We start from the raw sequence: 21,802 nt of genomic DNA, 5'->3' as shown, positions 1-21,802 counted from the left end.
GTTATTTAGATCGATACTGCCTTACTTAACTTCTCTGCCATGTTAGTTCACCCCAATCCATATCTAAAACTGCACTTTTCTAGTGGGAGCTTCTATTTTTTACTTTGTTCCTGCACAGCTGCGTATTTCCGGTTTATAAAAACTGTGCATTTCTAGAGGAAGCTTTTATTCTTTACTTTGCCGTTGCACAGCTGCACATTCTCCGGTTTGTAAAAATAGAGATCTGTGGCATAAGTTCCTTCCCATTCTCATCCCCATTCATACAACGTAGCAGTGAAAGCCTGGAGACGGACGAGTGACAAGTCTCTCTCATTGATGATGTTGGTTCTGCCCTGCCCCAGTCTCCTGGAAGTATGTTTTTCCAAGCACTGAAAAAACAGGTTTTAAGGACAGCTGGCTCTGCTGTGTAACATTGATAGAGCAGAGCCGATTTCAACATTCAGTGGAGAATAAGAGCAAAGTGTTTCCTCTCATTCTCATCAAGATGAGGCCTATGACTTTTGCACCAGACAATAGCTGATGGATTTCCAAGTTCTAGTAAAGTAGATTCCATAAGTCTGAAGTCTAGAGCCCTGCTGGATCAGACCGAGGGTCCATCTAGTTCAGCACTCTGTTCTTACAGTGGCCAACCAGCTGTCAACCAGGGACCAACAGAGCAGGAGATGGTGCAACAGCACCCTCCCACCAATGTTCCCCAGCAACTGGTGCACACAGGCTTACTGCCTCAGGTAATGGAGGTAGCACACAACCATCAGGGCTGGTAGCCATTGATAGCCTTCGCCTCCAGGAATTTATCCAACCCCCTTTTAAAGCCAGCCAAATTGGTGGCCATTGTGGTAGAGAATTCCATAATTTAACTATGCGCTGTGTGAAGTACTTCCTTTTATTTGTCCTGAATCTCCCCCCAATAAGCTTCATGGGATGTCCCCGGGTTCTAGTATTTTGAGAGAGGGAGAAAAATGACTCCCTATCCACATTCTCCACACCAAAAGTCTGCACACTCTTGCACTAACTTATTTATATATCTTTATGCCATTAATATTTCATCCCAGCAACATCCATGTTTGTTTTTAATTAAGGGTAATTACATGAACAATTGACAGTTTTATGTATATGAAAGCTAGTGTGGTGTGAAGGGCAATGTTGTGTAGTGGGTTAGAGTGTCAGACTGGGTGTCAGGAGTTCTGGGTTCTAGTTCCAACTGAGCTGTGGAGCTCACTTCTCTCAGCCTAACCTCCTTCATAAGTTGTGAGGATAAAATGGGAAGGAAGAGGATCATGTACACTCTCTTGGCTCCTTGGAGGAATGTGGAATATAAATGTAACAAGGAAATATATAAAAAAATATCATATACTTCCATTCTAATATATCAGCTATATGATTCTTAAGTATTTCTCTTGAGTCAAAAATACAGTGAAATCATACAACAGTCATCTGGTTCAGTCACACTTGGTTAAAGTAGATCGTGTGACCTTCCTCAAGCAACTTCTTTAATTGATGAAAGATTAATAATTGCCCTAAACATTAATCTTAAATTTACTCATAACTCAACCTCCTTTCTCCTTATTTTCTCCTTGGTGGATCCACTAAACAATTATACTCCCTCTTCCTTCTAACAACATTTAAGGGTACTATCCAGACAAAAAGTCAATGATTTCTCAGCCCCATGTATTACAATGGGAGAGATTTAAGAATGTGCTAAAAGCTATTAAGCATAACTACCTTGAACCATGTGCCACTGAAATAATTGGAAATTATGAATGCTTAACTTTGCCATGAACATGCAATAAATATTTTAAATGATTAACATGAATTTTTTTAGGTTTAGCATGGCTTGCCTTGCTGACAGTGTTAAATTTTAGCCTGCTTGTATATGATTGTAAGACCCCTGAGAAAAGGTTTGAAGGGTGCGGTATGAATCTCAACAAATAAATAAATAAATGGAGCTCATGATCCCTGTGACTCTCTTCTAAATTCTCCTGTTTTGTCAATATCCTTCTTCAAATGTGGAATACAAAACTGACCTTAGTATCTCATGCAAAATCTCAATCCTTTGATGCTTCTCCTAATACCCCTGGAACACCATCTGTGTTGCAGGACCCTCTTCACAGCCGCACCCTCCTTTGTTCTGAAGATTCTGAGTATTCCAAGCCAGAATGAAATTTCTCCGTGAGAACTGATTAAAGCATTTCACACCTTTCAATTTGTCACCTTTGGTATCTGAAAGATTGCTATAGCATCCCTGACTCTTCACTTTCAGGTTCAGCAAACATGAAATGCTCAAAATCTTAATTAGGTCTAAGATAAAATTCTTTGTAGCATATTTATTCTCTTATCTTACATCTTATGAAAGAAGGTGTATTTCTCCTGTACAGGGCCAAGTGACTTCAACAAGGCTCATCAGAAATAAATATTTTATTGAAATGCGGTTCAGAAATTTGAACCTCTAATCCCAAATGAAAGAAAAATTTGGGGCAGAGGAGTGTGTGTGTGCAGTACTTTTAAAGACTGCTGTTCTTTTTTTCCATTAAAAAAGTTAAGTGATCACATCCTTTACAATATGATCATACCTTAAAGTAGGGTAACCACATGACCGGATTTGCCCGGATTTGTCGGGGTTTTTGATGGCAAATCCGGGAGGGGGAGGGGAAATCCAGATTTTTTCCCAAAGAACAGCTCTAATGGGAATTAACAAAAATGCTTATAACTCCATCACTTTTTAAGCTAAAGACATGAAACTTGGCACAATAGTAGCTCTTAGGAAGGGCTTTAGTCATACCAAATTTGAAACAGATCCGTTCATCCATTGATGTTTTAGGAATTTTTTAAAAATTGAGGTTTTAAAATTATTATTTTTAAAATCATCATTTTTAAAGATAAAGAGATGAAACTTTGTACCATGATAGGATTTAGGTAGAGCTTTAGCCACACCAAATTTGAAACAGATCCGTTCATCCATTGATTTTTTTAGGAATTTTTTAAAAAATGAGGTTTTAAAATTATTATTTTTTAAACTGTCATTTTTAAAGATAAAGACCTGAAAGTTGGCACCATGATAGTTTTTAGGTAGAGCTTTAGCCATACCAAATTTGAAACAGATCTGGGGCCAGTAGCAAACCCTGTTAACAACAACAGCAGCTTGCAATGAGTGAAGATACAGTCAGAAAAGATATTTGAGGGAAGGGGAGAATGTAACACAGAGAGTATAGCAAAAGCTTCAAAGTACAGCAAAACCTACAAAAGTAGGAGTGAGTGAAGTTAATTTCAGATACACTGAATCTCTCACTTGTTCTTTATTTCAATGATTTTAACATTAAGATGTTATGTAGAACAGATTTGTCTTAAACGTGTGCTATAAAATCAGACATGTGACCCAGGCTATGTTTGGGTGGGCACGCCCCCTTGGTACTGGACACCCCCCCTTGGGGGTGACCATGTTGTCCTCCTTTTTGGTTTCCAAAATATGGTCACTCTACTTAAAGACTAACCCATTTAGTCTGGTACATGCTTTTGTGCATTATAGTCCACTTAATCAGATACATGGGAGTATTGTGGAGAATTTCAGGTTTATGTACAGTACATTTGGAGAGGGGGGAGCGAGTGCGTTATGATGTTTCAGTGTAATAAAATGAACATTTCAGCATTTTGCAGCCTGATCTTGTAGATATTTACTGATAAATGAATTAATTAAGCATAAGAAAAAGAAAATAAATTGCATTCAACAGTCTATTTTGGGAGTATTTTTTTAAAAAAAAAAACTGTGTTAATTTGTCAAGTGTGGAATCGAAAACTGATCTCAGTACTTCAAATTAAATCCACTTTCTTGGATTCTTCTCCTAATACAATGAATGTCTCATAGACAATCTGTGACTCACACACACCTTACTTTGTGTAGTACTGTGTTGTAAAAAATATGCATTTAGCTACTAGAGCTGGATAGTCTAGATTTCATTCATTCAACATATTTTGGGAGGGAACAAACTGCAGGAAATGTAGCCTACAATGGGACAGTAGAAAAAATGTATGCAAGTTGACAGTATCAGCTTAATCCACTATTTTACTTCATGCCAGAGTGTTGACATTCTGTGAGGTAGGCAAGGCAGAGAGAGAGAGAGAGACTGGTCCAAGGTTATCCAGTGTGCTTATGAGGGAGTGGGGTTTTGAATTCAAGTCACTCCAGGACACCATACTCAAGGTTAAGTGGAGGATAGTAAACTAAACTGGCCTTGGTTCTTGGCAAGAGCCCAACCTTGATTACAATTAGCAATGGTCATGCTTAGCTTAACCTCCCAAAAAGGATTGTTGTAAGACCAAAATACCTTGCTGGTTGTATGAAGGGTTGGATACCCATGTAAAAACAAATAAAATTAAAATCTCCTGAAATATTCAGCTCATGGTGCCTCTGTCCCATAATGGTCACATATAGCTGACTATGTGAATTTGCCTGACAATGGCCCTGTTCAAAAGACATCTTAAACCATGGCTTTAACCACAGAGAATAAGGCAAAAGTATCATAACATTTGAACGCTTCCAGCAAACCTATTCATTGTTGGCAACATAGAAGTACTCTCAATAGCCCATCTGCAGTCATGATGTCAGAGGAAGAGGGAAATTGACTAAAATGTGTTCCTCTTCCAACAGGCATCAGATGTAATGTTACATCTTATGAGTATGGATGCTAAAGAACAAAGGCCAGCTACATTTAGCAGTTTGTGATAATGATCAGATTAATTCAACTGAGGTGTGAATTGGTTGTTTATGAAATACATCAATCTAAAGTAACAAAGATTTTATTTATTTATTTATTTATTGCATTTCTATACCGCCCAATAGCCGGAACTCTTTGGGCGGTTCACAAAAATGAAAACCATTCAAAGTATAAAACAACAAATGCAAGGAGATGGGAAAAGAAGCCATTTTAATCTAATTAAGTTACTACGACACACATCAGGCGGGATCAGGATTCCCATGTGGGATAAAATAAGCCAATGACTGGAGAGTTATGTGCCAAAAATAGTATAAAAGAGATAGTTTTCCAGGTAACATTAATCTTCCTCTGTTCTTCTGTTCCAGAGACAATCTTCTGCTACAACTACGGAAGCTTCCACAAGATTACAAAGAGAATGGAAAGTACGTTTTTGCCAAAATATTTTATTGCTGTTTATTTGGTAAATGACTGAATAGCACCTATGATATCACTAGTAAACTATCCAGCTCTCACCACCTCATGCCTGCACCATATTTTTTAATAAATAAATAAATTGGATTTTAAAAATTCAATCTTTTTAAAAAGTACTTACTTCTATTAGGGGAAGCATTTCTTTCTAAAAAAGAAAATGAGGGCAAGTATCTGGTTTCTGAGAGGACTATAATATAAGTCAATATTCTGTTTATTATTATGGGTTCCCTATTGGACTCAGAAACTAGGAAGTCATAGCGCTAACATCCCTAGAGACTCTATCCTGTATTTTACCTGTTTAACTTCTTGAACTGAGTTCAATAATAAGTTTAGTTCTCAAATTATTCATATATAAGATTCTGTCAAGGAAAGAGCATGGGCATTTCCTTTCCATCTCATGAAGATATACTATTTTCCCCAGTAACTTTGCCCTTGCCTGTAGAAAGTTAGGGACACTTGTCAATGCCCATTGCTATTAATGGGCCTGTTCAGACAACATGCTAAGCCGTGGTTAGGCCACTAACCCCTTTGTAGCAAAACCATGTTTATGTAGCCACCATGGTTAGGACTGGTTCACAAGACATGCTAAGCCATAATGTTTAGCTCAAGATGCTTAACCACCGTGGCTTAGCGTGTCATCTGAACAGGGTCAATGTATGCTTGGGAATAAGATCCACTTTTTTCAGTGGGACTTTCTTCAAAATCATGGACAGGATTACATCCTTTGCATTCAAGTTACACTGAAATTTATCTCTAGTCTTTAAACAGACATAATACTGAGTTCAAAATGTATGAGGACCTCATGGTCAAATATTTTGTATTATGCTCCTGGTGCCTTAAGTGTGAGATATAAATTATCTTAATAAATATGTTTATTCATTTTATCTATTCTAAAGGATTATTCTTTGAGGGGGGGAAATCAGGCTCTTAGATTCCATTCGGATTCTGAGTTTTTAACAGCAGCTTTTGTGAAAGGTAATGGGAAAACTTTTGTATTTATTTTATTGCAATAATTTATATCTTTTCCATAGAAATTGCACTTCCTTTCTTCTCCTATGTATGATTATCCATGAAGAATTTATTTAAATATGTGTGTGACTTTTATACTAAATTCACCTATAAATTGAGATAAGTTTTATGCACTTCTGACCAACCTATCATTTTAAATGTAAACAGCTATTTCTTTACTATTCAGACAGAATATTTGAAAATAAGTTTTCTTGATTGCCAAAGTGATAAAAAGGATTAAGATAGACTGCTCTTATTTTATATTTATTCTGGGTAATATCCTAACTTGCCCCTGTGCTTACAGGATGCACTGCTTGTGCAACACAGCTTGTGCGGTTCTAAAAATAACCCGAAATAAGTGGAATCACCCATTTCTGAAACAGAACAGGTGAGCCCCTTTTCCAGGGTTATTTTCAGCAGTGCAAATGACCCATCACGTAAGTGATGGGTCCCGTAAGAGCAATGGAAGCAATGGAGACAGAGGGCCCCTGTTGGATGCTGCTCAGCATTTCATAAACAAAGTTCATATGAAGATGTACTCTGTATATTTCTCCATGTTTTGTTATATTTAAAAATTGTGTTCTGTTCCACTTGTCAGCAAAGTTCTTAGTAAAATAGGTGCTTTAAATTGGGTATATTTAAAAAACAGCTTTTTATTTTAGGCAGCAATCTCATACACACCTACCTGGCAGCAAACCTCTTTGAACACAGTGGGACTTACTTCTAAGTACATATGTATATCATTGCGCTGTTGGCTTGCAAACCTATACACATATTCGTGGGAGTAAGTCTGACTGACATCAGTGGGACTTACTTCCAAGTAGACATGCATAGAGTGCACTGTAAGTTGCCGTTATGTGTACACTAACCCAACTTCAAACCTACACTTTCCTGGAGATAAGTTCCATTTAATTCAGTAAAATAATGAGGCTTACATCTAAGTAAACATGTATAGGATCGCAGCGAGGTTTGATTTATTTATTTATTTATTTATTTATTGCAGTTTTGTATATTTGTAGTATAAAATCACTCAATTTTTAATTTTTTTTTAGCTTTTAGGTATACACATTTATTGACTGGTGTTTAGGAAAATTCCTCTTTTGTGTTTGTATTAATTGTTATAGAAACCAGTAAGTCTGCATGCTTGTTTAGGAAATACGTGAGTTTCAAACTGGGAAAGCTGATTTAAATCCTTTTAAATCAGCTTTCCCATTTTGAAATGCATATGTTTCCTGAGCAAACATGCATACTAACTTGTTGATATAATAATGCCAGATTTAAATGATCCAGACTCTAGGGGAGGAATCCAAAATCCAGGGTTAGACAATACCTTTATTAAGACAAACCAAAATGCCACAAAAGATTGTGCAAGCTTTTGAGTTCTTGAAAGCTTGCACTATTATTTTGTGGCATTTTAAGTGGTTCTAATAAAGGTATTGACTAACTGTATGTTCTGGATGCCCCCCTACCCCCCGGATTATGGATTTTTAAAGCTCCCCCCCCCCAGCAGTGCTGTATTTACTGTATGTTTACATTTATTTACTGTACTTTAAAACCACCCAATAAGTGAAGATTTTAACATGGTTTAAAATATTTATTTAAATCAATCCACTCTGCATCAACACCATGACTCAGCCTGCAAAATCAGAGTTGCACAGGAGTTAAAATTAATACAATACAACTAATAGCTACAATACAGTGAAGTTGGAGACTAGAATTTGAACACTGGTGGCAAGGCCCCATGTTGCAAAGAGAGCTTTCTCCGTGATGTGCTAGAGCCACCTTTCCCTACCTGGTGACCTCCAGATGTTTGGAGTTATAATTTAGGGTGACCGTATGAAAAGGAGGACAGGGCTCTTGTATCTTTAACAGTTGTATTGAAAAGGGAATTTCTGCAAATGTCATTTGTATATATGGAGAACCTGGTGAAATTTCTTCTTCATCACAACAGTTAAAGCTGCAGGTGCCCTGCCCTCTTTTAAATCTGGTCACTCTAGTATAGCTCCTGCACCTTTAACTGTGGTGATGAAGAGGGAATTTCAGCAGGTTCTCCAGATATACAAATGACACCTGCTGAAATTCCCTTTTCTATGCAACTGTTAAAGATACAGGAGCCATGTCCTCCTTTTCATATGGTCACCCTATACAACTACCATCAGCCCCAGCCAGCATTGTCAGGGATGATAGGGTATATAGTCCAAAACATCTGGAGGGCATCATATTGGGGAAGACCCCTCTAGAATGTACACAGTCTAGCCTTTTAAAGAACAATAGCAAGGGCAGCAGCATTAATATTGCCCTTTGCAGCGAAGTAACCCCCCACCTGCAACCCACTCTGTGTGGACTGGATATCACACTATTTAGCCTGTGAACTGGGCCTTGTCAAATTACACAATTGAGACGGAGGGGCAAGTAAGGGCATTCTTTGAACTGATTGCCCAAATAAGCGCTAAAATTTGTAGGCATCTGTTAAAACAATCTCAGCTTTGATCTTGCAAACTACACATACAAAGATAGTCCAGCTTCGAGTTTCAAAGGCCTACAAAGATAAGTTCATAAACCCCTATTTTAATGTTGGAGGGACTTTTTTGCTACAGATATTTACAAGTGGTTCTGGAATGTCCAAGGTGTGGGCTTTGCCTGGCACTGAGATAGAAGGTGACTGACAGAATAAGAGAAGCGAGAAACTAAGATAGTCAGCTTATTAAGCGAGTTGTGTTTGGCAACCGTGTCTAAGGAGCTCTGGCTTCAAAAATGTACCAAGTCAGGGAAAAGGTTAGTTAGCTCTCGTTAGATGATTCCTTTTATCCTGCTTAATGAAGGAAAGCAACATCATAGAGCTAATCTCCATGCTGGAACTGTCAAGAGCACTATTAATTGTTTTGGCAAATATGAGATTGAATGGACCGTGAAGTGCCAGTTAATAACAACCCATTTTATTTCTCATGCAGGTTTCTGAGGTCCTGGAAGTAAGTGAGCGTTCTCGCAGTCTGCCAGTGTCAGCCACTTAACCTTGAGGAGGGAACTCACCTTAAAGTTCTCCAGCTTCTAAAATTGTGTTTCTCAGAAGGAATCAGTGGCGGCATACGTGAATTCATAAGTGACACTGGAGTTAATAATGTGACAGAGATACACAAAAAGATTTGCTGGAGAAGAACGACTCAAAATTGTGGACTAATTTTGAATACTTCCTTTTAATTTTTAACATAGTTTTCTCTCCCCCACCCCCCAAACACTGCCAAAAGATGCCAGCCAAGACACCCATCTACCTGAAAGCTGACAACAATAAGAAAGGGAAGAAATTCAAGCTGAGGGACATTTTGTCTCCTGATATGATCAGCCCACCTCTGGGGGATTTTCGCCACACGATTCACATTGGGAAAGAAGGGCAACATGATGTTTTTGGAGACATCTCTTTTCTTCAAGGAAATTACGAGCTCTTACCTGGGAATGAGGGCGAAACAGCCAGCCAGTGTGAAGGCCACAGTGAATTCCTAAGGGCAAACAGCACCTCTGACTCCGTGTTTACCGAAACGCCTTCTCCGGTGCTCAAAAATGCCATATCACTTCCTGCCATCGGTGGTTCTCAAGCCCTCATGCTGCCCTTATTGTCACCAGTGACATTTAATTCAAAGCAGGACTCTTTGGGGCCGTTAAGGAATCCCAGGCATAGCTGTGAACCCGTAATGGAAGAAAAGTTGCAGGAGAAGAGCAAACACTTGGAGAATGGGAAAATATACAAAGATGACATCACATGGGAGCGGAATGTCCCAACATCGCGGTATACTAATGGAAGAGACAGTCATTCATCCAGCCTTTCGGAACAATACACTGAATGGCAAACAGAGGAGTTATTTGACAACGGCCATCTTTCATGTGATCTAACCAAGACTCAGCCGAAATCAGAAGACTCCCTTTCAGATCTGGCAGAACCTCTCCTTTCTTTGCAACTTGACCTTGGCCCCTCACTTTTGGATGAAGTGCTCAGTGTAATGGACAAAAACAAATTATAGAACTTGTTGCTCTTTTCATTTCGCTTATTCATATAAAACACAACTGAAATGTATGGGCACCATCCATCCAAAGTCAAGCAATTAAGGCTGCAATTCTATGTACACCTCTTTGGGAATAAGATTTATTGACTCAATGTGCCTTACTTCTTTGGAAAGCATTGGGTGCAGATCCATTGATTTCAGTGGCAGAGTTAAGCATATGTTTAAATCAAATCCATTGAGAATGAATGGGATTTAAACATGCTGTTTGGATGGATAGTGCCTTATTGAGTGTATATACAATATCAACTCTCTTTGAAGTTGACAAATTTTCTAAAAGCAAATGATTTTAAACTATTTTTTTATGAAGTTTCCATGGGTTTTTTAATGTGGCAAGTGTCTCATAATGAGGACATATTTTAATGTCACAATTTTCAGCAGAATTAAAATGTTTTCTAAGAACCAAGATATTTTGTCAACATAATATTTGGGAGAATTCTGCAAGTTAGGATAATTAACTCAATTCATTTTCAGGAACCCTTTGGTTCTTAATGGTCCCACATGTGCCACACAGAAGATTTATGAAGTGAAGGTGAAATGTTAATTAGTTCAACATTATTTAATATGTAACTCCTCTCCTTCCCAGAATGATAGGGTTGGGTTTTTTAATTAGCAATGTTTTTCATTCTGGCTGCAGTGTTATTGTTGAATGTTAATGCATAGCTCTGTGCTCAGATGGGAATGGCTTTTTCTGTTTAACTATTATGGGAAATATATGTAGCCAATACAAACTGGTGCCATTGAAGTTACTGGAGCTTCCTGTGCAAGCTCTTACCCTAACATGTATTCAGTCCTAGACAATCCAATCTAAAAGATATTAAAAGACAAACTGTAGTAGCAATTACCTTATTTTATGAGCTGAGATCTATTTTTGTGGACATTAAAATAGTTCTACACACACACACACACACACACACACACACACACACACGAATTGCACCAGAGAGAGGTTGCTTAGCATTTTCTTGGAGAAACTTTGTATAAATTGTATATTTGTGCGTGTTTGAGGAAAATACGTATTTGTTCTTTTAGCTTTGTTTCCTCGGTTATTGACTTTGACACACACACACACACACACACTTAAAATTTTGCAGTGGGTTATCTTATGGTTTAGAGGACAGCACCGGCTACTCACAAAGCTCAAAAGGTGCTGAAGCAAGCAGTACTCCAGGGAATATAGAGATGTCCCTGCATTGCGTAGATACTTTGTGCAATACAATAAAGAATAAATGTGGAAAAATCATGTTTTTGTGACTGAATTACGCTCTCAAAAGGAACTGGTTATTTCAAGAAGTAGTTGAACACATACCTTATATTCCCATTACATCTTATTAGCTCTGTGCTTCAATGGTGCCAAGAGGAAAGTAATCTTCATACTTTAATTAAGTTTATTGCTCTGTGACACAAGTTGCCTACACCAGTGTTACAATTAAACGAAAGTACATTTTGCAAAATTCATTCATTTTGATTCAGAGCCCCACGTGTTTTGCAATGAGTGTACGGAGCTCTTTTGTGAACTGGCTCCATACCCTCTGCATACATATAGGAATGGGCATCTAGATCTGCTTCCTTTATGGAAATAAATGCGGCATCCCTTTCAGGAATTAGAGCTCACTGATTTAAGGTACTTTGTTTTAAAAACCCTGCTCTATATTTATCGATAGTGGTGTACCTAAACGTTTCTCTTTAACACAGCTAATTATTTATGCCACTTGAACAGAGCAGGAGTTGCCTACTTTTCCCACAGCACTTGCCACTTGTGCAAGTGTTCATCATTTAGGATCTTACCAAAGGAGTAGTAATGTAACCAACATTAGCTAATGTAATTTCCGATCCATGAAGATGTGCATAAATGTATGTGACCTGTGAACATGGTAACCCTGAGCACCAGACCAAGGGTCTTTGTGGAACTTTTCCATTTTATAGTTTGTCTGAGTCACTCTGTTGTCCCCAAGCAATTCTGGTTGAGTTGCTCTTTAAAAACAAACTTAGGAATAGCACAGGACTATAGAAATGCTTTCATATTTAAGCAGGTGCTGACTGTATTTCACTGCTGCTTCTAGAGATTATGAATGCTTTTTTTTTTTTTTTGCAGTTAACCTTTGTAGGTTTAGAAAGATAACTAAAGGGTAGATATTACATGAAATACTAGAGAAGCGGTAGGTAAGCCATTGCTCTCCAGGGGTTTCACATAATCCCTGGCCATTGGCCATGCTAATTGGAGCTAATGGGAGTTATAGTCCCAAACACTACAGCTACAGTTGTATTACATAGATCTTAGTAACGAATGCCCAAGTTGTGAATTTATAACAGAAAGGTTACACAAACATATTAAGACAGGGAGGGGGAATGTGTGGCCTTCCAAGAGTTGTTGGACTGCAATCCCATCATCTTTCACTGCCTTGAGCGCCATTTTTTGGAAGAAATAAACACATAATATTGCCTATGCATAATCCTCATCCCTGGATGAAGAAAACAAGTGTTTTGAAGTAGAAAAACTTGAGACCAAGTTGACAAGGAGGCCCTCAATTCAGACATGTAATTCCTATAGTTTGGCGTAGACTGTTGTCTTGATTCCAAAGGGTAAAATGGCAAAACAAGATTGAGACAAAAACACTTGTTTGGTGTGTTGCTGTAGTAGTAGGTAAGTGCCAGAAGAGGCTTCCTTTCCTTCCTGCCTGATGAAAAACACTAGGTTTTTTTGGTAGAGGCCTGTTCCTCCAACACTAATCTGGGCCTTATTTTCTTATGTTCAAATGAAGAAGCATTTCCCAAGGTTAAGGGAAGGTGTTCTGCAGTATCTTTCACTGCTCGACGGCACCAGTAGGTCTGCTTTTCAAGGAGCAAAAATAGGGTGACCATATGGAAAGGACAGGGCTCCCGTATCTTTAACAGTTGTATAGAAAAGGGAATTTCAGCAGGTGTCATTTGTATGCATGCAGCACCTGGTGGAATTCCCTCTTCATCACAACAGTTAAAGCTGCAGGAGCCCTGCCCAGTGACCAGATACAAAAGAGGGCAGGGCTCGTGCAGCTTTAACTGTTGTGATGAAGAGGGAATTCCACCAGATGCTGCATGCATACAAATGACACCTGCTGAAATTCCCTCTTCTGTACAACTGTTAAAGATACAGGAGCCCTGTCCTCCTTTCCATATAGTCACCCTAGCAAAAAAACAAGGTCCAAGCATTCAGAAAGCACAGATGAATTCAATAAGTGTGAACTTTCCACCTTTCTGACAAGTCAGCAAATATATGTTTGGAAGGTGTTGGGGGGTATGGGAGAATAGTTTCATCTTTGGCAGAACCACTCACTCTTTAGTAAGGGTAGCTTTAGTGGAATCAGAATGAGCCGTTTTCCAGGACCTGCACTGACCAGAAGTCTGATATTTTTGGCTGAATTACTTTTTCCACGTTGGAGGCAGTCTCTTATGGTACCTTTAAGAAAACGCTATTCTTTGGAAAGAGATATCCCACTAGGGAAATATATCAGCTAATCTTACAATTAAGATAATATCCTTCTGTGTTTGGTGTTCTTTGATTATTCCCCATGCCACTTCACTGGATAGCAAAGACTTTTGTTTAAATAGCATTCTGTTCGACTTGAGCTCATCAAATCAGAATGCTGACTTTATGAGATCCTGGCCATTTTCACAGCAGTAGGCTACTCCAGGGGAAATCGGCAACAGAAAGCGGATAATGTTGTTCTGAAACCACAAAATGAAGAAAAAATTACTGATAAAGCTCATTCACTAATATAAATATTTTTTTCAAGGTTTTCTGGAGTGAAATATGGGTCATGATCCCACCAAAGTCAAGCACTCTTATAACTCATTGATTTCAGTGGAAGAATTAAACACACATTTAAATCCCTCTTTCAGAGAAATCTATGGGATTTCAAAATCCTTAACTTTGATTAGATTGTGCCTTTTGTCTTTTTAACAACAGAACAAAGGATTTCTCAATTTTTAGATGCTAAAATCTAAAGCACCCAAAGACTGAAGTCATCATGATAGTTTATATAGTTTTTTAAAGTGTCGATATAATAAAAATTGTAGGTAGCATGTCAGTCCGTTTAGAAAAAACAAAACAAAACATCGTTGTAGGGTAATGCCTTTATTAGGGCATGAGAGTTTGACCCACTAAATTGCAGCCTTCTCTTATGTACAAGCAGCTGCTATGATACCAGAACTTAGCAGGTGTTGTGGGGGTGGGGGACGACATTGTGGAAATATCCATAGTAGACTTAAATATGGGAAGCATTGAGTGCACAGTATGTACAGGGCCTAGTCACAGGATATATGGTCTCCTCCAGCAACTGCTGCCACTACCAATTTAATGCGAAAGAACCTGGGATCCTTGATGTGGTAGATGTGTGTTGTTTACCCTATTTACATCTTTCTAATAATCCAGTAATTAAGACAGATCAAAAGACGATAGCTTGGGACACCTGCTTTTTTCAGATAATATTGAGCCTTTGCCACAAGGAGTAGTTGCTTTAAAACTCTTTGAGAGATTTAATAATAAAATAATAAAAATAAATTTATTTCTTACCCACCTCTCCATTTTGATCAAGGTGGGGAACAACAGTAAATATAAAATACCTAAAACTGAATAAAACATAATATACATTGTTAAAGCATCCTAAAAACATCCTAAAATTCCACTGGATAGGCCTGCCGGAAGAGATCAGTCTTGATAGCTTTCTTGAATGCTAATAGACTGTGAAGTTGACGAGTCTCCTCCGGCAGGCCATTCCACAGTCTGGAAGCAGTAGAAGAGAAGGTCCTCTGGAATTAAATTGGAATTAAAATTAGCTACCTCAGGATTTTGACAGTAAGTGCAACCTCAGTGTTGCTTCTATGCTAAACTTGGTCCGGGCTCTTCAGCCACATCTAAAGTAACTGGTGTTTTCCCTACGTCAAAACCAATAGAGAAGCTTCTACAGGCACACAGAATGTTGTACTCCTTCTGTGGCTTAGATGGAATACCAAAGAAAGACATCTCATCCCAATGAAACTCCTATAGGCTATCAATCCTCTTCAGACCTAGACTGCAACTAATTCTACCGAAAAATGGTCTTGTGTGTTCAGTGGACCTTGACAGATGGCATCAACCTGGATTTACAAATCAAAATCTTGATGGAGATGTAGTGAAACTTTAACCCATACATTAGGGTATTGTCCTATTATTAAGCATAAATTGAATATTATTCTTTCTCAGCAGGCAGAATTCGCTTTGACTTGCTTAAGACTTACTGGGGAAACAGTGAACATCCTAGATGTAAGATCCTTGCACACCATCTTAAACAGCATTAAATATGAGAATGATGAAGTATATACTTCTGTATATATAAACTTACAATTTTTAAAGTTCTATTCCGATCTTTATAATAAGGGCAGTGAGATATCAGAGCAAAACATGGAGACTTTCCCCCCTAATATTAATCTTCCATGCTTGGATTCATCACAACGCTTCCTTAATCTCTTCTACATTTGGAGGAAATTATGAATGCAATAATAAATATGAACACTAGGAAATCACCATGTCGGGATGCATTTCCAATTGAGAGTTCTAAAACATTCTCTAGCTTTCTAGTCCCAAAGCTCTATTGACTTTATAATCATATTTTTGAATCAGGCTCTCTTTCTTCATCATGAAATGATGTTTATATTACTATGATTCCTAAGTCAGGCAAGGACCATACCTATTGTGTTAATTATCAACCTATATCATTAATTAATGTGGATATCAAAAGATTAACTGCAATATTGGCCGATAGATTGCAACAAGATATTGCAGCATTGGTTTGACCAGGCCAGGTGGAATTTATTAAAAATAGACAGGGAGCAGATAATCTCAGATTAGTTGTCAATCTGGTCGCTCTAAATTCTGAAAAAACTGATCAGTCAGCAATTATCTCTTTAGACGCAGAAAAGGCCTTAGACAAAATTCATTGAAAATTTATTTTTATTATTTTTATTACTTTGATTAATTTTGCTTTCCCAATTGAATTTTTGAAATTCCCCGGCTGTGGAACGAGCTCCCAAGAGAGGTCCACCTGGCGCCTACACTGTATTCTTTTCATTGCCAGCTGAAGACCATTTTATTTTCTCAGTATTTTAACACCTTATTTAACTTAAATTTAAATTTGCTGTTTTAATTCTGTATTTTAATCCTATATCAATTTCTGCTGTGTAGTTTTATCCTTTTTATATTGTATTTTGTATGGGTTTTTAGATTGTTGGTTGTTTTATTATGTTCCTCATGGTTTTAATTTTTGTGAACTGCCCAGAGAGCTTTGGCTATTGGGCGGTATAAAAATGTAATAAATAAATAAATGGGTTAAAAATAATAATTCAGCCCCGAGAGTTAGAATTAGTACTAACATATTATTTTCTGCTTTTTTTCTACTTGGTCAGGATACTAGACAGTGATGTCAACTTTCGCCATTGATATTTGATTTATGATTGGAACCACATGTGCCATTAAGCAAAACAGCAATATTCATGGTTTTGTACATGCTGACTTAAAATTAGAATTTAAAATCGTTAATTTTCCCCTCCTGCATCCTATCTTTTTTATTGTAAGCCTTAAGAGGAGGGACTGTTCTATTATTGATCTTCATAGGCCGCTCTGCAAGCTTATTTTTAACTGAGGATCTAAATAAATGGATCTAAATAAAGAAATAAATATTTTTTTCAGAGTCACGATTGGCTTAAATGTCAATGGTGATTCTCAAACAAGTGCTTGTCTTCCAGCAGTTTTAAAGAGAATCACTCTTTGTTGCAGCACCCCATTGGCAGTGTTGACAGGAACACTCACACTGATCAAACCCAAACATTTATAAAACCATCTGCAGCTGTGAACACTGAAGGGAACTGCCAGTAAGGGGTTCCAGGGAGACAGGCTTCTGAATCTAGCTGTAGGGTTCTGCTAAAATAAATAGGGCTTTTCTAATTCATGAATCAAATTTGTGTACAGTATATCTTTCACTTATCTAAACAGCTGGGGGACTCATCCAAACCAACCAGACAGTCTGTAAGCTTTGATAAATCAGAGAGCTTTTTACACAGAGGTTGCATTGCTGAGGAACCTTTGCAATGTAACTAAGGATGTGTGGATTTTGTACAATCCCTTCCACCTGTGTTTCACAGATTGTCAGATGTCTTTGTTCTGTCATCTGTTCATTGCTGGGAAACAGATTCCTCCCCTTTCCCGAATTTGTGCAAATTAGCATTCTGCTAAATTCCTAATTGTGAATATGTGCAAATCTTCCCTAGAATGTACAACTCCTCCCCATTTTCATGCTTTAACTATAGGGGAAATGCACATTCTTTGGCTGGTGGATATATATATGCCTCTTTTGATGACTAAATTTGTGCAAGATTCCAGAAAGTAAAATAATATATCTGCAAGTCCATGAAATCTGTATGACTCAAGAAAAGCCAGCCTGCTACAGAACCTGTGGGTTGGATTCATAGAAATCTGAACTCATTTGATTCTGCTGCTCAGTTGATTCTCTCTGACATGACTACTTCGAACTGTCCTGTGGGAACTACTTTTCTTGGTTTCATCCCACAGTGTGGCTGTAAAGTTTAAAGACTTGCAGTCCTGAGCACAGGTCCTTCATAGAAAATCGTCTCTCTGACCCGAACTAAACAATGATTTCTTGTTGAGATCCATTGAAGTGTAGTGGTTAGAGTGTTGGATTGGGGCTCGGGTTCTAGTCCCCACTGGGCCATGAAGCTCACTGTGGTTAGAGAAACTGTGGTTCTCTGGGGTTAGCACTAACCACAAACCGTGCTGTCACACGCAACACTTTAAGCCACGGTTAGAGCCACTAGCCCTGCTGCAGATGATCCAACTGGGTTTAGAAAGTGACCAGGGTTTAGCAAAACGCAATGCACACAACACCTTAAACCCTGTTGCCCAAAGCCTTAACCAGCAGGATTTAAGGTGTCATCTGAACAGGCCCACTGACACTCAGCCTAGCCTACCTCATAGGTTGTTGTGAGGATAAGGTGAAGAGGAGGAGGAAGATCTTTGGAGGAAAGGCACAATATAAATGTAACAAATTAATAAATAGTAAAGGCCCCATGTGATTGGCCCTGCTGCAAGGGGGCTTTCAATGTTACAGTCATGTGATAGGGCAGGGATGTCCAATCACTTTCAGCCAGAGGGTTAAATTAAATTTTGAATAAACTCTTAGGAACTTCATTCCACTGGCATTAATTAAGCCTTAGGAGAGACATTTTAGAATGGGGAGAAAAACACATGAGAGTCAGGAAACCACCAAATGATTGACATTTGGGTTGGGGCAAGGGGAAAGGATCATGGCCATCTGGGAAGCCTAGAGGACTGGATTGGACCCAAGGAAGGCCAGACTGGGCCCACAAGCGTAAGGCACCATACCCTTGGAGCACATGGAAGCCCAACTCTCATGGCACAGCTTTAGGGAGCTTCCAGGTGCTATCATGCAATCAGGCTGCCTCATTCACATCCTTTTTTACCCTCTTCTCTCAGGCAATTGGATAATTACGGTCTGGTCTTTGTGGCTATTTTTGTTTTTAATTCTTATGTTAAATGGAATGATGGTTTTAGGTGGTCTTTTGGCTGAACACTCTTAATAAAGGTGCATGGTTTTAATTAATATGCTATCATATACTGATTTTTTAAAAAACCACTTTAGGATTCCCTTTGGTTGTTTGAAGCTATGTATATGTTTCACAAATGAACAAAACTTATATTATTAATTAATCCCTTTGAACACTTGAATTTAACTTAAAAGCTTTATTGTAAAGTAATTCGCTTAGGGAGCAATCCTATAGACCCTAGACAATGTCTGTGGGGCCATAGGATTGGTCAGATTCCCCCTCCCGAGTTCAGAGAAAGTGCTCCAACCTCAGAAAGAGTTGAAGACCCAACCCCTCACACCCAGCAGGGAAAGAATCATGCCAGCTGGCCTCTAAGGATGGGGAAATGGCCTTGGAGAGGGGGAAAAGGAGGTGTTTCAGTGGGCAAAGGAGGGGAGGCTAGGATATGAGCTATCCTGAAGCCTCTCCAGCCTTCATCCCTCCCCCTCCAAAGAACTGTTGTTAAATGAGGAAAAATGCTAGTCCGGTGAAAAATGCTGGGTTGGAGGATGTCCTGCATTGGCTGTAGCAGGGCTCAGTGATAGGGCTGACCATAAGGGAAAGTAATAAACCAGGCCAATGCTCCAGCAAACAGATTTCAGTTCAACATAGTTCATGCAAAGGCAGAAGTGGTCCAGCTAACAGGCAAAGGGTCAAAACACAGGCACTCAATATGGAGTCAGGCAAAGCAGGAGTGGTCAAACAATCAGCAGTCAAACACAGTTAGGCAGTCAGATACAGGCACAATCCAGTAGCAGACTCAAGCAGGACACCAAGGTCTATAGCACAGAGATTCACACACCAGGTAGGACGAACTGGTAAGGCGTGATTTCCAACAACCAGAAGCTTTGGCTTTTAACCACAAAGGCTGCTGAGCCCCACCCAGGCTCAGCTGCTGTCCATTAGAGCTCAGAGCCCTACTCAAGAGGAATCACTTTCTCCCAAGGGGACCGTCTTTCTAAGCAAGCACTCCTTCTTACAGGAGGCCTATTGGCCTGTTGCTTGAAGCAAGGATGCTCCTGGAAGCCAGGGAATTGCTCAGGCTCTGATCCAGAGTCAGAATTACCTCACCCTGGCAGGGAAGGGTCTGCAGCTGTCTCCTCCAAAGGTCAAGTCTCCTCCTGGTCTGGTGCCAGTGCCTGATCTAGTGAGCCCTTGGTTTCTGGAGGCTCTTGTTCTTCCTCTGAGGAGGAGGACTCTAGTGAGGGCATGACCGAGAATGGGGAAGTGAAGATTACCTCCGCCTCTCCTCACGCCTTCTTTAGGATGGTTGTAAGCCTCCTGGTTCCTGGCTTACATTCATTGAAGGCACAATCAATATGATTGTGCCCTTTATTTAATTCACTTTGACAAATTCATCCAGTTTCTGTATAGCCCAATATTGTAACAGAAAAGACACCACCATGGAAGCTCATCAGACAATTTGCAGTGAAAAAAATCTTGCAGCTGCAAGATGTTACTACAGCTCCCTCTGTAGTTACTACAGCTCCATGCTGTAATGCCTTCCCTTCCCTCACGTCAACCCCTTGCACTGCTTGATAGATGTTCAGATGTGCTATTTCTGCTCTTTCCTATCCCAGAAGTCCCCCTGAACTGAAATTCATTTTACAAGTCAGAAGATGGAAGCGGAGAACCAGTTGAATCTGAAAGGATGCACCCAACCACTGCAGATTCCTGCAACTTCTTTCCTGTGGGTTAAGGATTTGCTGGATCACGGCCAATGTTTCCACAATGACCCTTTTAATGGATATTTTGATTTTTAAATCTCCACAGCCAGGGTGAGCATGTTGAGCTTGGAGAAAGTGACTATTTTCTTAAGCTATTGCGAAGCGTTCATGAGTCTTCCAAGATATTTATATTTCACCTTTTTAAAGATATTTTGGGCTGGGGCGGGGAGCGAAGAGAACAGATCATCTTTCCATGTTTGGACAGCAGTGAGCACATGGAAGTGAATGCAGATGCAATCTCAGCGATAAATAATAAAATAACAGGTGCCAGACACTGGTCTATTTGAAAGAGTGTCATACTTTACTTGGCCGTTACACAAAAACAGATGTCAGGGGAAGGTCAAATTTAGGGCAATTCAATTAAGTGTGAACAGGTGTCTCTAGACCACCATGAAATTCACTGCCTGGTTAAGCTGCACGAGCAAGACTTGGGCAATCTTCCCTATCTGATCATGGGACATTAAACCGGTGCGCGTAACAGAGCATCTCAAGTTCTTAGAAACTCTCCCTTTCACTCCCTATGTGGGCTTCTTTGGGATGGTATCCTGTGACTCTGCTTTGCTTCACAATATAGCTTTTGAAATGAAAGTTTGCTCAATGTTCCCCTGGATCAGCTTTAATGTCGCTGGTCATACGATGGTTCTATTTTCACTTGGTCTAGGATCCAGCAAGGTAAGGAGTAGGGAGCCAGGGAGCCTGTTCAGACAACACGCTAAGCCATAGTTAGGCTGCTAACCCTTTTGCAACAAGTGGTTAGTGAGCATGTTTAAACCGTGGTTATGTAGCCACCATGGTTACGGATAGTTTGCATGATACACTAAGTTAGGGTTCACACAACAGACTAAGCCATCATGTTTAGCTCAAAATGCTTAACCATCATAGTTTAGCGTGTTGTCTGAACAGGGCCACTGTGGTATAGCGGTTAGAGTGCTGGCCTAGGGAGAGGGAAATCTGGCTTCTAGTCCCCATTCATCCAGGAAGTTCACTTGGTGACTTTCGGCCAGTGACTGACTCTCAGCCCAACTTGCCTCACAGGGTTGTTATGAGGATAAAATGAAGAGGAGAAAGATCATGTATATACCACCTTAGGTACTTCGGAAGAAGAGATGGGATATAAATGTAACAAATGTTTATTTATTTATTTATTTACTTACAATATTTATATACTACTCCACATCTAGACAGATTCTGGAATGGTGAA

The 21,802-nt window shown here is 39.2% G+C and overlaps 1 protein-coding gene across 1 annotated transcript; it reads left to right on the top strand.

Annotated features, from left to right (window-relative positions):
* The first annotated feature begins 5,056 nt into the window (after positions 1-5,056).
* CDC42EP3 (CDC42 effector protein 3) lies at positions 5,057-11,483 on the top strand. The gene is made up of 2 exons (XM_063124262.1): positions 5,057-5,131; positions 9,140-11,483. Exon 2 carries the CDS (start codon positions 9,434-9,436, stop codon positions 10,199-10,201), a length of 768 nt encoding a protein of 255 aa, XP_062980332.1. The 5' UTR covers positions 5,057-5,131; positions 9,140-9,433; the 3' UTR covers positions 10,202-11,483.
* Positions 11,484-21,802: the final 10,319 nt, after the last annotated feature.

The sequence above is a fragment of the Elgaria multicarinata genome, chromosome 4 (genome assembly GCF_023053635.1).
Source record: "Elgaria multicarinata webbii isolate HBS135686 ecotype San Diego chromosome 4, rElgMul1.1.pri, whole genome shotgun sequence".
Taxonomy (NCBI): domain Eukaryota; kingdom Metazoa; phylum Chordata; class Lepidosauria; order Squamata; family Anguidae; genus Elgaria; species Elgaria multicarinata.
This window is presented reverse-complemented; position numbering and strand designations above follow the sequence as displayed.